Raw genomic sequence first — 15,688 nt, 5'->3', positions numbered from 1 at the left:
TAGGAGGGGCAGCTGACTAGGTGGCTTAAGACACTACGAGACTAAGACTTAGAAATCCATCACCGGGCTGGTCGTCACCACACCAACGCAGACACACTGTCCCGGCGGCCCTGTGAGGAAGAGGAGGGTCGACACTGCTGGCGCACGGAGGAACGAGAGGCGGGTACTCTGGTAGTAGCAGCTCTGCTTGACACACCAGCCGACAATGATGGTAACCACCTAGACAGTGGCACCGGTGAGCCCCAGGCATCATCTGCAGCCCACAGCTTCAAGAACATTGACGCAGCACAACTCCAGCATGACCAGAACAATGACCCTGTCCTCTCCAATGTCCAAGGGTGATGGAATTGGGGCAGAGACCAAGGCCCTTTACTCACAGTGGTCCAGCCTCGTAAACCGTGTTTGACTAGATTACTGCTGGTTTTCTGTTAGTGTGTATTGCACCATGAGTTGTGTTCATGCCCTTAATGACCCACTTCCTATTCAAACATATTTTTCTCTGCTCATTATTGGTTACTGCAACTCAAGCCCACAATATTGTATAAATCTGTATCTTTATATATTTAGATATTTAAATGGTGCTGAGCTTAAGTTGTTTCATTATATTTTAAACATACATATAGCTGTAGCATTGTTCTCTTCTTCTTTGGTAGCCATGTGTCCTATGCCCTGTGTCCAGAATTGTACCGACAACACATAGTGGTCACGAGAAAGTATTTTGTGCTCACAAGAAAGTATCTCGTGCTCACAAGAAAGTATCTCGTGATCACCAGAAAGTATCTCATGCGCACCAGAAACATTTAATTATTTTTTTTTCGATGTCCCTTTAGGGGCTCCGTACAAGTCCCACTCCAGTTTCCTTTTATAAGTCACAGTCACAAATGAATATTTTTTCTATGATTAAAACGTCCTGGCAGACACAGAGAGAAAAGGGAAGAAAACGAATTGGACTTGATATGACCTTTAGTTACTTCTTGGTGAAGTGAATGTGAGCAAAAACTTTTTATTTGGTGGACATAGTGTCGGCATAATGATGCGCTTCACAACAGCGCCGCCTGGCTGTGGCTTGTGTTCAGCACATTAATATCATGACTGACTAGGTTGTGTTCAGGACATCTATGACTACTACCACACTGCAAATTTAACATTTTTACTGTACAGTTTTTGAGAAATTTCAAATTAAATGGTCCATATTGGCACTTTTACAGTGAAATGTCTGATTTACAGTATGATAGTCGTCATAGATGTCCTGAACACAACCTAGTCAATCTTATTTTGCTATTTTGCTGCCCAAAGTTGATCATTTATTCGGTTAAAGGTGCAAATATGGGACTTTCAACTCAAAACTTCTCTAAAACTATACATTAAAATGTTTACTATCCAGTACATAAGTAGACATCAATGTGCTGAACACAGCTTTTGGAGAACTCTCTTTATATACTTGCTCAAAGTCCAGTTATTAGGTCTCTGAAACATGGCTGTGATGATTTTCATTATTTTTCCAATTCAAAGATGTTCTTTCAAATGTGCACTCAGAGACATGGTTCTCTCAGTGTTTTTATTTTGAAAACCAAATGTTACTGTCATTACAAATCATCCATCCATCCATCTTCTACAGCTTCATCCTCCACATGAGGGTCATGGGGGATGCTGTGTCAAGCTCAGATCAGTAAGTTTAAATAGTACTTTTCACAAGAGGCAGGTTTATTCCCAATAAGATAATTCACTCTCTCATCACCCTCCGTTACATATACTGTACTTCACACACTGGTATAGGGAAATAAGTTTATGATGGAGCAAGAGATAAGGTGACTAATTAGTTTTAATTAGTTAATCAGTTTCCATTCTTTTATTCAGTACAATTTATTTATTATTCATCACAGTAGTCGACATTTAACATCAGCAATCATGAAGAAAGCATTATTCAAGTGCACAGATTCCCCCCCCCAAAAAAGGACAAGCTTCATATTGCCTTGGATATCATCTAGAAAACTCAGATCCAGTGATCACCACATACATAAGTAGTTTGACCTGCAAAACACTAATAATGACATGGAGCTAAAGCAAATGAAACCACAGCAGGACAAAGACAAAGAAGTAAGAGAGTGCAGTGAGTGTGATGTGCTCAGTTCCATTGGTCTCTGTGCTCTTGTCTCTTTGCTGTCTCTGCTGACCAGGCATGAGGTGGCAGCGCTTCATGTTTCCAGCTGTGTCCCACACCAGCAGCTCTGCCTGAGCAGAGCAGCAGCTGGATGTGTATCTCACCCACAGAGGCTGAGATGAGGCCCATTCTGACACGTTTAAAGGCAAGTCTCCTCTCTCTATTCTGGCCTTGTAGAGATGATGGTAGTGGCGCCCCATGCTGGTTGTCTGGTCCCTGTGTGCTTGGTGCTTATGGAGGCCGGACTGGGCTGTTCTTATGCTGTCCTCTGTGGGAGGAGGATTGAGATATAACATCAGAGCACCTTCACCTCTCTGTAGCTGGAGGGCAGCGAGGCCAGAGCGCCCTCTGTCTGACACGACCAGAGACACACTCCAGTTAGACAGACTGCAAATAGAGGGACAGGTGAACTGTCCTCCTGCAGCAGAGCAGGATGGTGGCAGTGTATCAGGATCCTAAAACAAAATTAAGAGTAATTTAAGACTGACACAAAGGAGGATTCAGAAAGTAACAAAGAGAGGAGCTTATCTTATTAGTTTTCAGTTCATACTCACCAGAGGGACCACGGTCAAGTAGGCGACCGCATAATTTGAGTCTGCAGAGTCAAGAGCGCGCACAGTGAGGGTAAGAGTGACTGTTGCTCCGGCCTGAGCTGTCGCAGGAGTGTGAAGGTTCACCTGATCATGAAAGGACCCGTGTTCTGTAACATGGAACCTGAAGGATAATGAAAACAAAACTGAGGTGGAAATTCAGATTCTATATAAACGTGCCATATTAAATTCACTGAACCTTACATATAACCCTGAATAATTCAGAGCAGCTTTGTTTTGTATAGCAACTGCAAAGTTTAAATTGATGTTTATGTTACATTCTCACAACTCCCTGTATTATAATTTACTTTCACTGTCATACACACATCTAATGAGTCTAAGCAGCCTGGACTTTAGAGGGAGCCTTTGTGACCTTTTTTAATTTATCAGACGTTCAGCATTCTCTTTCTAAGACCCGTGTTCATATTTTCACGGGCCCTAATTTGTTTGGTAAGTGTTTATCTAATTTTCTTGTAATTATTCTACGCCCCTTTTTTGCATTCCCTTACAAAACATGAATTAAATGCTGAAACATTATTTTACTCTTAAAATCAATGACCCCCTTTGGAGCTTTGGGCCCCTTCGATGGGGGTCATGCCCCCTTATTGTGGAATCTAAGGTTTAGATGACAGGAAGTGGCTGAAAAGATGGGATGCGGACGAACTTAATAGGAAGACATAGACTGTTCATATGATGTTTTCTTTTTTGTTTGTCCAACCTGTGAGGTCCTCTATTATGAAGATATCCACAGTCGTCCTCCATGCTCAGACTGAAGAGTCGGGCCGGGCCATGGTTCAGGATGCTGTAATCTACAACTGAACTGTGGCCAGGTACCAGGCGAGGGACAGACAACACCTGTGGTGCAAAAACATGAGGATGTATGAAAAGAAAATCCACATATACACAGAGTGGTATGAAAAGGCGATAAATATGACCGAGTTTAGTTCTAAAACTAAAAGTTGACCAGTCAAATTTGTGAACAGCTACTTAAGTTCATCATCACATGTACTTCTGAGTACCTGTATCTGAACATGAGTGGGCTGTACCATCTCCGTGGAAACCCTCTCCAGCTTCTTTCCTGTTGTGTCTCGACCTGTAAGTCGAACACAGAAGGGAACTCTGGGAACCGAGTCCACCCATCCCACCAGCTGGTCCATGGAATGAGATGATGAAGAAGAAGAGGAGGAGGAGGAGGAGGAATTCAGCTTCACCCGTTGGAGGTTCTCCCCTTTAGCCCCCAAGAGTGTCACATGGCTGAAAGATGCCTCGTTGTCAGGAACCAGGCCTGTGACAGCCAGCACCAGAAAGGCAGGGACACCTGGGGAGATTTGAACAACATATCCGGTTTGATCCTTACAGTCACTGACACATCCATAGTTTTCTAACTTTAAATAAAAAATGCTTACCTGCGACAGGACTACCTTCCACTCTAGCCAGACCTGGGTGTGTGTCATTGCTTACAGTGGCAAAGTAATACAGGAAATCTATGCTGCTGTCACCTGATGGAGCAGATCAAATGACAAATTGTTAATGATCACTCCGTAACAGTTAGGAGGGTTTATTACATTACATTGGCAGTGTGTTTTTTTTTTACCGATCACATTGAATGTGAGGTGTCCATCACTCTTGGCGTGGACTCTCCACTGGCCCGGCTGTATTGGAGGAAACATGTTGATGCGGTACAGACCCTCGAACTGCTCCAACTCTGCGAAGGGTCCGCTCTCGCCCAACAGAGACTGGCTTTTGTCTGGCAAGAAGAGATGTGTTAAATGTTTTCAAACTTTTACTGTGATTTTAACACTGCTGCTGCTTTAAATCATTCTATTTCTAACTCACTGTGTGTAATATCACACTGGAACAATGCGATGCAACAGCGTCTGTAGTTCCCAAATAAAAATAATAATAATCATAATAATGACAATAAATCCATTTTCTCCATTGCTACTGAGAGTGAAGCTGTGAATAATCTGAAAAGGTGGGACACAATTTTATTTATTTAAAGGCAGACAAAGAGCTTCAGCGTCCCACGTCACCAAGCCTGTGTTTTAGAAAAACTGCGATTCTGACGTCAAGTACGAATAAATTTGTCCGAGGTGTTTCTGAGACATTGTGAGACAAAGTGTGACATATTGTATTCGATAGGAAGGAAGGACAGTTACCTGAAGGACTGGTCAGGATGCACTCTTTCAGGACGCCGATGATGTGTAACGTGACATTTTTTACCGAGCTGTCAACTCTGAAGGAATGAGAGGACACAAGATCCTGGGCACTTTCCACATGCAGCAGGGTCACCTGCGGGAATGATGAAATGACCTTTATACTTTCCATGTCTGTGGTCAATGTGTGTTTCCAGTTTGAAAAGGGTTAAGAGTCTATAATGCAGATATGATGTATAAAATATGCAAGACAAATGTAATGTGAACAGTAGTGTTTTGGATGTTTTGGATTTCAGTTCAGTCAGGAAGACTAAAGTCAGTCATTATCTCATCCACTTTGACTGATTGGATTATTCATGCACATTCTTCATGCAAGTTTAATGCTCCATATTCCCTGTGGCATGTTTTTTTTTTCATATTTTGTAATTTTCTAATACTTATTCCTTATTTGTTGTGTTCTTGTGGAGCATGTTTATACATGTATATACATATATATATATATATATATACAGTATATACACTTTCTCTTTATCTCTCCATCTAAATCTTGCAGATCGTGTCAGCTATTGCAGTAAATCCCAAAATCACTGAGTGTTAAATATGAACCGGGCACACATTGTTCATCAATGATGCAAAATAGCCGATAGACAAAAGTGTCCAGAAGAACAAGGGCCTTTCTACATGGTTCCCTACCGGTTCTCCGGTTTCCTCCCACAGTCCAGAAAAATTGGGATAAGGTAAATTGGACACTCTAAATTGACCATAGGTGTGATTGTGAATGTGGATGTTGTGGCCCTGTGATGGACTGGTGACCTGTCCAGGGTGTACCCTGCCGTTCACCCTATGTCAGCTGGGATTAACACTTACAACCCTCATGTGGAGGATAAAGCAGTTAGATGGATGAATATTTCTTTTTATTTCAGATACTGTACTTCAAATGTTTGGAATGTTTTGAGAGGTGTTTCTGGTACTACTTCTTCCAGTGAACTGCCACCTTTTTTAGTCAAAGATTCTGTACACCTGACTGATAAATGTGCCATGCTAAATTATTTTAATGAACATTTTATCACAGCAGGGCACTTGTTTGATTCTTTAAATCGTGATTTTAAAAACACTGTTTTACGACTCTACTGTTGTAAGCCATCCCCCTGTTGATTGTGCTTTTAATTTTGAACATGTGTCTATTTTTGAGGTCTGTAGTGCATTGGAAAATTTGGATCCCAAAAAATCAGCTGGTCCTGATGGTTTGGATCCATTTTTCCTAAAGCTGGCTGCTGATTTAATTGCTGAGCCTCTAACTGGTATTTTTAACTTAAGTCTTAGCAGAAACCAACTTCCTAAAATTTGGAAATCTGCGTTTGTCCTCCCACTGCTTAAAGGAGGCGAACCCTCAAACGCGAACAATTACAGGCCTATTTCAAAATTATGCATTTTGGCGAAAGTATTGAAAAAATTGGTTTGCGATCAGTTAAAGGACTTTTTGGAATCTAACAACATTCTAAACTCTCTTCAATCAGGTTTTAGGAAGCAACACAGCACTGCTACTGCTGCCCTAAAAGTTTTAAATGATGTGTTTGAGGCATTGGACTCAAAAAAGTTTTGTGTTGCCCTGTTCATTGACCTGTCCAAGGCATTTGACACTGTGGATCACAATATTTTGCTAGATATTCTCATCAAAAAATTTATCTCCACACAAGCTACTACTTGGGTAAAAGATTATTTGGCAAATAGGACACAATGTGTTCAGATGGCTGGAGTTAGTTCCACTTTTCTTGAGGTCACAAAAGGTGTACCTCAAGGCTCAGTCCTAGGACCACTTTTGTTTACAATTTATATTAACGATCTGTGTGCAAACTTGTCCAATGCCTCACACCATTTTTATGCTGATGATACAGTCATTTATTGCTCTTCACGTTCAATTGCACAAGCGTTCATATTTTTGCAATCCGCCTTTGATACAGTGCAGACTAATCTGGAGAAATTGAAACTGGTTTTAAGTGCTGAAAAATCCAAAATTATGTTTTTTTCAAACTCATCTGTTCCCATGGAACAAATCCCCTCAATTAGAACTTCCCATGGCAGAGCTCTTGAGCTGGTTACCAGTTATAAGTACCTGGGATTTATTATTGATGGGGAGCTATCTTTCAAAGTGCATGTTAGAAATTTGGTTTCTAAATTAAGGGTGAAGCTTGGTTTCTTTTATAGAAACAAGTCTTGTTTCTCCCTCAGAGCTAGGAAGGTCCTGATATCAGCGACATTCTTACCAATACTTGACTATGGCGATGTTGTGTACATGTGTGCCTCTAACAGTTGCCTACAGTCTTTGAGTCCAGTCTATCGTTGTGCTCTGAGGTTCATCACTGGCTGTAGCCGCCTCACCCACCACTGTGAACTGTATGCCAAAGCTTCCATGTCCTCTCTGTCTGTAAGACGCTACACACACTGGATGACTCTGGTCTATAAGGCTCTTCTCGGCTTGGTTCCTACCTATTTAAGTACTTTTCTTCAGCGGACCAGAAGCCATTATGCCTTACGTTCAAATGATATTTTGCACTTGTCTGCCTCACGCGTTCGGACCGATATGGGAAAAAAAGCTTTCAGTTTCTCTGCCCCCTCTGCTTGGAATACCCTCCAAACTGAACTAAATTTCACTGGGAGATTTCCGCTCCATCTTAAAAGATAGACAACAAAAAACCATTGAACAGTGCCTGTGTTCTTAAATTGTTACTGTGACCACAACTCTTGCACTTTATGTTTGTCTAGTTGTACTCTTGTATTTCTATGTTTGTATTGTAGTTGTTGTCTTCCTGTTTTTATTTAACTATGATGTGTGCTGCTGCCTTTCTTGGCCAGGTCACCCTTGTGAAAGAGATCTTGATCTCAATGGGTCTTTTTATCTGGTTAAATAAAGGAGAAATAAAAACAATTAAAAAAAATGTTGAAATGTCGATTGCTCTGCTGTACCTTGTCAGCAGCTGTGTTATCCTCTACTATGGTGGAGACCCTGAGGATGTCAGAGTTGGTGGTAAATATAGTCAGTCCTCCTGACACAGAGGAGAGGGACGAATAGAGCGAGAAACGATCAGGGGACAAAGATTTCACAATCCTCCTCTTCCTCCTCCTCCCTGTGTCCTCTGCTTTGTGGTTGGGGTCTTCAGTGAGGAGAAATGTCACCTGAATAGAAAGAAATTAGCTAAATTACAACTTGTCTGGGCTACACAATGGTGAAGCGGGTAGCAGTGTTGCCACACAGCAAGGTCACTGGTTCAGATCCCATTTCAGACGAGGGTGTTTCTATGTGGAGTTCTCCCTGTGTGCACGTGGGATTTCTCTGAATATTCCAGCTTCCTCTTCCGACTCTAGATTGTCTCATGATGTCACGTATCATTACAACAGTAAGAAATAATCTTGAAATTGAAAACCTACCTTGCTCTGTTTCTCAAGGGCCAGTGCCTTCACTGTGTCAAACAAGTGCGCATCTTTAGGTGAGGCATCAGTGAAGACAAAGATCTCTGACAGAGGTGGACTGTGAGTGAGTGCCAGCTGTAATCACACAGTAAAAATGGGAAATTACGTGAGTAGCTTGCATGCTTTTGCATTTCAGATGCGTGCGTCTAAAGTTACCTGAATAGCAGAGAGACACATCTCTGGTTCGTCTCCTCCTCCAAGTGCTATCAGGTTATTCATGTACTCCATGAACTGGTTTGGGTCACTGGTCTCATACACTGGCCCTACAACTACAAAGTACAGTACAACAGAATAGTTAGATGGGTGAAATGTAGGGCAAATTAGTTTCTCGGCTAAATTTAAAGGTCCGGTGTGAAGGGTTTAATTAAAGAAATTAAATATAATTTATATTGTTAGTCTTTTGTGTGTACTTGCTTTATAGAGGCTGCCATCTTGCCTCAATATGATTCAGCAGCTTTAATGGAAAAGCCAAAGCTTTCTATGCAAACAGAACAATGACCACATAAACCTGATGCATAGTCGAGGGAAGAAATAGTTGTGGAAGTGGAAGAGTGTTTACATTCTTTTAAATATGTAATGGCCACCGTAGTTCCCTGAGTCCACCTCTTGTTGCTCTCGATCTCGGATGTAATTACTACTCACATTTAATTGTCCAGACCAAATTGAAGAGGCCTAGAATCCGATAGTTCCAAAATTATGAGAAAACAAATGTTCACGTTCATGTTCACATTTGTAACCGGCGTTGTTCAGTTCAGGGAACGCAAAATATATGAATGAAAAAACCCTCACCTGGGTCATGGAAGGGTATGAGTAGAAAGGTGCCAGCCTGTCCAGGACTGTTGGCTTGGCTCTGGATGATGGAATGCGCCCGGAGGCGAGCAGCGGTGATCTCCTCAAACATGCTGCCGGTGGTGTCGATTACAAACACCAAAGCTGGTGCCTGCTTCACACTAAAGAGTCTATCAGAGGAAGTGTGGAGAGAGAAAATAAACATTTGTTTAGCTGAAATTTTAAAAAAGGAATGAAAATTCAAATTAATCACTCAGACAGTGATAACTAACCGGAGGAAAGATGTGTGGCCCACAGTGTCTCTGAGGTCTCGCAGTACACTCAGAGTGGCCTCAGTAGCCAAAGTGGCAGCTTCCACATGGAGGTAATAGTGAGGTGAGAAGAAAGGTGAGGTGCTGTCTTTGTTGATGCCGCCTTTGGCTTCCATATAGCGGCTACTGTCCAGAATACCTCCGTGACTACATTTACCTGAAAAGGAAAAATGCCATTGCTACTCAGAAAATGCTTTTTAATAGAATTGACTCTGTAACTGTGGGCTGGTGAAGCTGTTTGATCATCATACCCCGAGGTTTAGGAGGGGAAGTGCTGAAGTAGCCAGTGGTGAGCAGCTGGGAGTGTTGCTGACTGTTTGTCAGTCTTGGCAAGAGGTTGTTTCGACAGGTGTCGCTGAAGCATTCCATACAGGTGGGAGTGTCCGCTGTGGACGGAAACAGTGAGGGTGACGTTTATCATGGCACTAAAACTGTATGTCATGTTTGCTCGAGTTTCACACATTTGGATTGAATTATTTATCGTAGTGAGTGTATTTTTTGGTGCCAAATAAATTTACCAGGGTGGTGGAAGGCATTGAAGGCGCCAGGGCTGAGCCAAATGATAACCTTTTTTTGTTTTTTGTTTTTTTATAATTATTCTTATATTTATTTCATTTAAGAGATGTTATGAACTTGGAGAACAAATAACATGAAATTTGCATTTGATATGTCATTTTCAAAAAGATCAGAAAATAAAGAAAAGTGCAGCAAAGCTGGACAGGGAGAAAAAGAACAAATGGTTACCCAGTTTTAAAAATAAAATAAAATAAAGGTAGGATAATCAATTTTTATTTGTTTTTCAGTAGTCTTGTGTTGTGTATATATTTATGATTTTGGTTCATAAAGATAATGGTAGATTGCTATGATGGTAAGAGATGCATAGATTATCTATATGTGCTTACAGTGATGATAACTATTGTGGTATAGATCATTCATCTTGAACTGATGAGTTTTCTGCACATTATACTGGCCTTTTTTCCCATATCGGTCCGTGTTAATTTCCCCGAGGGAACCTCCCAAAGGGATTAATAAAGTCGTCTGTCTGTCTGTCTGTCTGTCTTCTAATTCATTCATTTGTGCAGCAGTATCTGTCCTTAAATTGTGATCTGCCACACACACGTTGTTATAATGACCCAAAGTAGAGAAACATCCTGTGTCTCACTTAGAATTAGAATTAGTGCAAAGCACTTTGGAGTTTTTGTAACTACTGATGTGATGCGATCACAGATGTGAAGATTACCGTTAGCCACAGGGACGGCCGGCTCCTCTGGCTGCAGGAGGTGGTGGTATATGGAGTGATGGCCCATTTCCACCCAGTTACTGTGGCTGTAGAAGTCCTACAGAGGTACAATACATGTAAGAATAGGTGTTACCTTTGTTTTTCCAGCACAATGACAATATTTAAAGCAAAATCCTCATTTTGTTCGACAGAAAAGGGGTTTCAAACTTTGACCTCTGTGTGTACAACTGCTGTAGTGTTGTGTGTATGCTTGAGCAGGACAGCATTGTAATGCATAATATAAATTTTGATTTATTACGAGTGTATAATATGTTTTCTGTGATGCTGCATACCTGCAGGGAGTGACATAATTGGCCCAAGCTGTGGCGTGCACTTTGGTACTCCTCTGCTCGCACTGACAGAAGAGTCTGAGCCCAGAACTGCCGTAACATGACCAATGCACTGTCCACGCGCTCTGAATCAAAGTGATATACTGGGTCAGACCTGGTGGAGCTCAGGAAGTCCATCGCTGCGTTGGACTTCACCACTTCTCCTACAGCTCTCCAGAAGCTGCGTCCTAGTCTGGTCTAGGTTGGAAACAATCATTGGAAGCAGATGTTAAGTTGCAGTTTTATGAAGTCCTTTGTATTGGCTCTCTTCAGTAATGGCCTCAATGATGTCTGATATATAAAATAGACGTAGTTCTCTGGTTGCAAAGCTGGACATTCACAGTCACCTGCACTCAGGCTCCTGTAGGACATCTGCTCATATGCGCTGTGCTTTATCGTCTATTTTTTGGGAACATAATTCACAAAATTGGCATTAAGTGAGAAGGCCATTTTCTCCATAGACTTTCATCCCGACGTTTGCAACCAGTTGGCTAACAGTACTTCTTTCTTCTTTCTTTTCTAGGGTTTGCCTTTCAGACAGGAAGACTACATCCGTTTCTTAAAATGCAGCAGGTACAGTATAATATATGGACTGCAGACAACTCACCTGCTCCTCTGCCTGGTGTTTCTTGCTGCTCTTCAGAGTCTCCAGGGTGACATTTAGAATGGCCTGCTCCGTGATGTATTGGTGCGTGTGTGAGTCCCAGGACAGCGTTAACACTCGAGACCAAAAGTTGGGGAGGAAGCCCGTGCATGGTAAAGCCAAGAGAAGAAGGTAAGCCAGGATAAACCAGTACATCCGCTTCCCACTCTCTTTCCAGACTCTTCCTCCGATTGGTGACATCTTCAGAATCGGAATCAGAATCAGAATCAGCATTATTGGCCAAGTATGTGAACACATACAAGGAATTTGACTCTGGTTTTATCCTTTGCACAAGCTGTACATTAAACGTAAAACATGAACATACATAAACATCAATATAACATAACATACATTCAACTTGAAAGAACAAGGACAACAAAGAACAATCATTTAAAAGGAGTGGAATAGAAAGTGAATAAATAAGCTGTCCAGAGGTCTGGTCTATTTTTAAATATATATATTTAGGTATATATATATGTATATATATATATATATATATATACTGTATATATATTTAGGTATATATATATATATATATATACTGTATATATATTTAGGTATATATATATATACTGTATATATATATATGTACATATATATATTACATTATTTACAGGATGAGAATATAAGGTGCAAAATAGTGAATAAACATTAACTCTGTTGGATTTGGAGTGGTTAATGACACTGTGTGACTGATCAAGTGGTCATCACCTGTTGCCCTCAGGAAAGAGGTACAGGTCCATCCAAGCCCGTACCTCTAGGTTTGCGAACACCTTTTATCCAAGTGCAATAAGAGTGCTTAACACTAAGTAACTCTTCCAATCTGTGCAATATTCTTACACTTTGTACCTGTGCAATATACACACCCCACATACATCCACTCTGCTGTACAATGTACAATGTACTGTATCATATACTGCATATTTCCCTTACTGGCTCCCACTGTAAATACTTGAATACTTTTTTTTTTTACATATCCTTCTAATTTTGTCGAAGGTGTTGGTGCACTGTTTCGTTCTTCTTCTTCTATACTCTTATCTTTTCACTTGCACTACTAGAACTGTCCTTTAATCTCGTTGTACACTGTATAATGACAATAAAGGTGATTCTGATTCTGATTCTGATTCAGTGTGACGGCCTGGGGGAAAAAACTGTGTTCTGTAACGTCTGCCAGAGGGAAGAAGTTGTGATGGATCTGCAGAGATATAACCTGCCCGTTTCTTGACTCTGGATGTATTCAAGTCCTGGATGGTGGGCAGAGTTTAACACCAATGATTCTCTCTGCAGTCCTGCAGTCCTTTTCTGTTGTGCTTTTCACACTTCTCATGATCATTTTGGTGATTTACCGTGTTGTTTCAGTGGTATTATGTTTAAGTTTCAGCAGATCACTTGGGTCACACTGTCAGGGACCTATCTGACAGCATCGGTGAATCACAACAAATATTCAAAATATGGCAAACAGAATGTTATTGAGCAACTGACTTCCTTTGTTTCGTTTTGATATAGCACAGCAGAAGTCAGTAGTGTCATTTAGGCCATGGCCAAGTGGAAAGGGAACTTGACTTGAACCGGAGGTTCGCTGGTTCAAATCCCCACCTGGCCAAAAAGGGCTGAGGTAAAATTAAATTCTTTACACACGTCTCCCTCGCCAAACGTGCAATGCACTGAATCCCGTCTACTGTATGTAACAAACAGACTATGCATAAATACCTCGTACACCCCCACTTAAAAAAATACATTTGAACTTTTTGATAACTTCATTTTTGAACCGTTGTTTTGTTTTTCTCAGCTGTTATTGATGCATGTTCAAAGCAGTGTTCATTCAGCTGAGGGGAGCCAAAATCTCCAAAAGGCTTCTTCACTTATTTGTGATTTTATTTTTTTTATTTATTTTTTTTACATGAGAAGCAGTGCATTTGTTGTGCATGCACGGATATGAATTGACCTGACACCTATTGTTCAGTAAGGTTTTGTGCTGATTTGATCAACTCCCACTCCAAAACCTCACAGAAGTCTGTACTGAGGCCCCTATTGTTCTTTGCACACTCTTACTCAGATACAATACTTTGGTATTGTTCTCATCGTCTGTGCTGTGAGACACTGAAACAAAGAATGTGGCCCATAAACTTCTCCATTCAGCAAATCAGTTTTAATTGATTCAAGAGCACTATGACTTTCACTCACTCTACAGGGATAATGCAGTATAGTGCATTGTTTCCTCACATCTTAAACCCTTACATATCAGCTTAAAAACAGTGGTTTATTTTAAGCAATCATCGTTTCATTACTTACTTGAGTCATCATGTGATACTGGATTGTAAATATCCTCCTTCCTCTGTCTACAATAATATTATCTAAATAACTAGTTTAGTCATATATGCATCAAGGTAACAAGCAATCAAAACAAATCTGCACAAAATAATAATGTAATGTAATAAAAATGTTCTCACCTCAGTCGATCTAGACAGTGTCTGATCTAGAAATAGATCAGACTTTCTCTTCTCACTTTAGCAGAGACGTCACAGTGCACAGGAACACCACATGTGCATGTTCACATACAGATCTGGTAACACTGCGCTGTCCTGGGTGTGTTTCTTGGTGAAGGAGCTCACAGGAGATGTCCCGTCAGAGCTTCCCTACAACCCCATACCCCTCCTTACCCCCCATTATTGCATGGTGCATTGATTCACCACAAAAGGACTGAATATATTACCAGCCATGGTGCTTAACTTAAGTCGTCCCCAACCCCCCTGTTCGTTCTGTCTCCATCGCTCTTTCTTTTTTAATGGCACAAAAAAAACATTGCTTTTCACAACTGCAAACACTGCGACCCCTTTCTTTTTTAACTTGTTACCCAAATCTCAGGCTGTAAAAGGGCAGCAGTTGCTAAACAACACAAGGGACAGTTCAGAACTTTGTGGGACTGAATGTGTTAACACCAGAACTACCAAGGGGGTCATTTTGAACTTTGTTGAAATTGAACATATTTAACTGTTCCTAAATGTGTATATTTATCATTTTAACTATCTTATATGCAAAAAAAAAAGTTCTGGTAATGTCTACCTTTAATTACCATAGTGGTCAATTTGACCGTATGCATTATAGAGGGTGTAACATGTCTATATTTTGTTACTGACCCCAACTCTTGAAGACTATTGCTTGTTGTTTTATTTATGTTAGCTTAGCTCTGCTTCAAAGCCTGCCTGAATAAGGCTGAGTCTGATGGAGAAGCAGCTTCAGATAGTAACTGGTCTGTGGGATCGTCTGACCTCAACTCGGACAGTGATTCAAAAGCTGAGACAACAGTCCCAACAACCCCTGGACTCTCATAGTTCTGCATTTACTTGTAAACTATCATAATTACCAAAATCAATAACATAAAAAAACATGCTATATTTTCCAGTGATAGTTCAGCGCACAACATTGAAGATTCCCTCACTGAGTTTTTTTGTTTAGTTGATGATGTAACATTGAATAATATCAAAATAAAACCAAGGACACTTGCAATAAATGTCATAAAGTAGCGTGTGGAGGTTGCATCGTTATGGAAGTCACATGCATTGACTGCCAGTGTCATTTATAGTGCCAAAAAAAACAACCTTCATAAATGTTTATAAAATGCTTTGATATACATATTTTGATTTATTAATGAACTCATATGTTTTAAGGGGAAATTACAAATGAAAAAAATACATAAAATAATGTATTTTGAATACAAAGCTGCTCCGATTTTTGTTGGTCAATTAATAATACATTCTCTCACTTGTTAGAATTCACAATTTGTTTTCTCATGTTTACTATCCCCTATATACACATTACATATCTATTTATTTTCAGATAGTTCTTTATTTATTGAAATGACATGCATTCATCTATGATCAAAAGGATCTCTATGTTCAGCACGTACATCATTTCCGGTAGTTCAAGATGAAATGGTTTATTTTCTGTCAAACCACACACAC

At 40.5% G+C, this 15,688-nt stretch overlaps 1 protein-coding gene across 2 annotated transcripts; it reads right to left on the bottom strand.

Moving 5' to 3' along the window:
* Window positions 1–1,630: 1,630 nt before the first annotated feature.
* vwa7 (von Willebrand factor A domain containing 7) lies at window positions 1,631–14,461 on the bottom strand. 2 transcript variants are annotated; one of them, XM_058633918.1, is made up of 17 exons: window positions 14,177–14,461; window positions 11,691–11,927; window positions 11,048–11,281; window positions 10,716–10,812; window positions 9,727–9,861; window positions 9,437–9,632; window positions 9,165–9,334; window positions 8,532–8,644; window positions 8,334–8,450; window positions 7,872–8,081; window positions 4,911–5,043; window positions 4,346–4,498; window positions 4,158–4,250; window positions 3,771–4,069; window positions 3,470–3,606; window positions 2,716–2,875; window positions 1,631–2,616 (listed from the first exon to the last, which is right to left on the bottom strand). In XM_058633918.1, exons 2-17 carry the CDS (start codon window positions 11,925–11,927, stop codon window positions 2,059–2,061), a joined length of 3,042 nt encoding a protein of 1,013 aa, XP_058489901.1. In that variant the 5' UTR covers window positions 14,177–14,461; the 3' UTR covers window positions 1,631–2,058. The 2 variants fall into 2 exon arrangements, with proteins under 2 accessions (XP_058489901.1, XP_058489902.1); XM_058633919.1 differs by lacking the exon at window positions 7,872–8,081.
* Window positions 14,462–15,688: the final 1,227 nt, after the last annotated feature.

Source organism: Solea solea, chromosome 7, assembly GCF_958295425.1.
Source record: "Solea solea chromosome 7, fSolSol10.1, whole genome shotgun sequence".
Lineage (NCBI taxonomy): Eukaryota > Metazoa > Chordata > Actinopteri > Pleuronectiformes > Soleidae > Solea > Solea solea.
This window is presented reverse-complemented; position numbering and strand designations above follow the sequence as displayed.

Coding starts and splice junctions, on each gene's coding strand:
- vwa7 (XM_058633918.1), bottom strand. CDS start 11,927: ATGTCACCAATCGGAGGAAGAGTCTGGAAAGAGAGTGGGAAGCGGATG. Junction 11,282..11,690: donor AACACCAGGCAGAGGAGCAG/GTGAGTTGTCTG, acceptor TTTCCAACCTAG/ACCAGACTAGGACGCAGCTT. Junction 8,451..8,531: donor TGTGTCTCTCTGCTATTCAG/GTAACTTTAGAC, acceptor GTGTGATTACAG/CTGGCACTCACTCACAGTCC.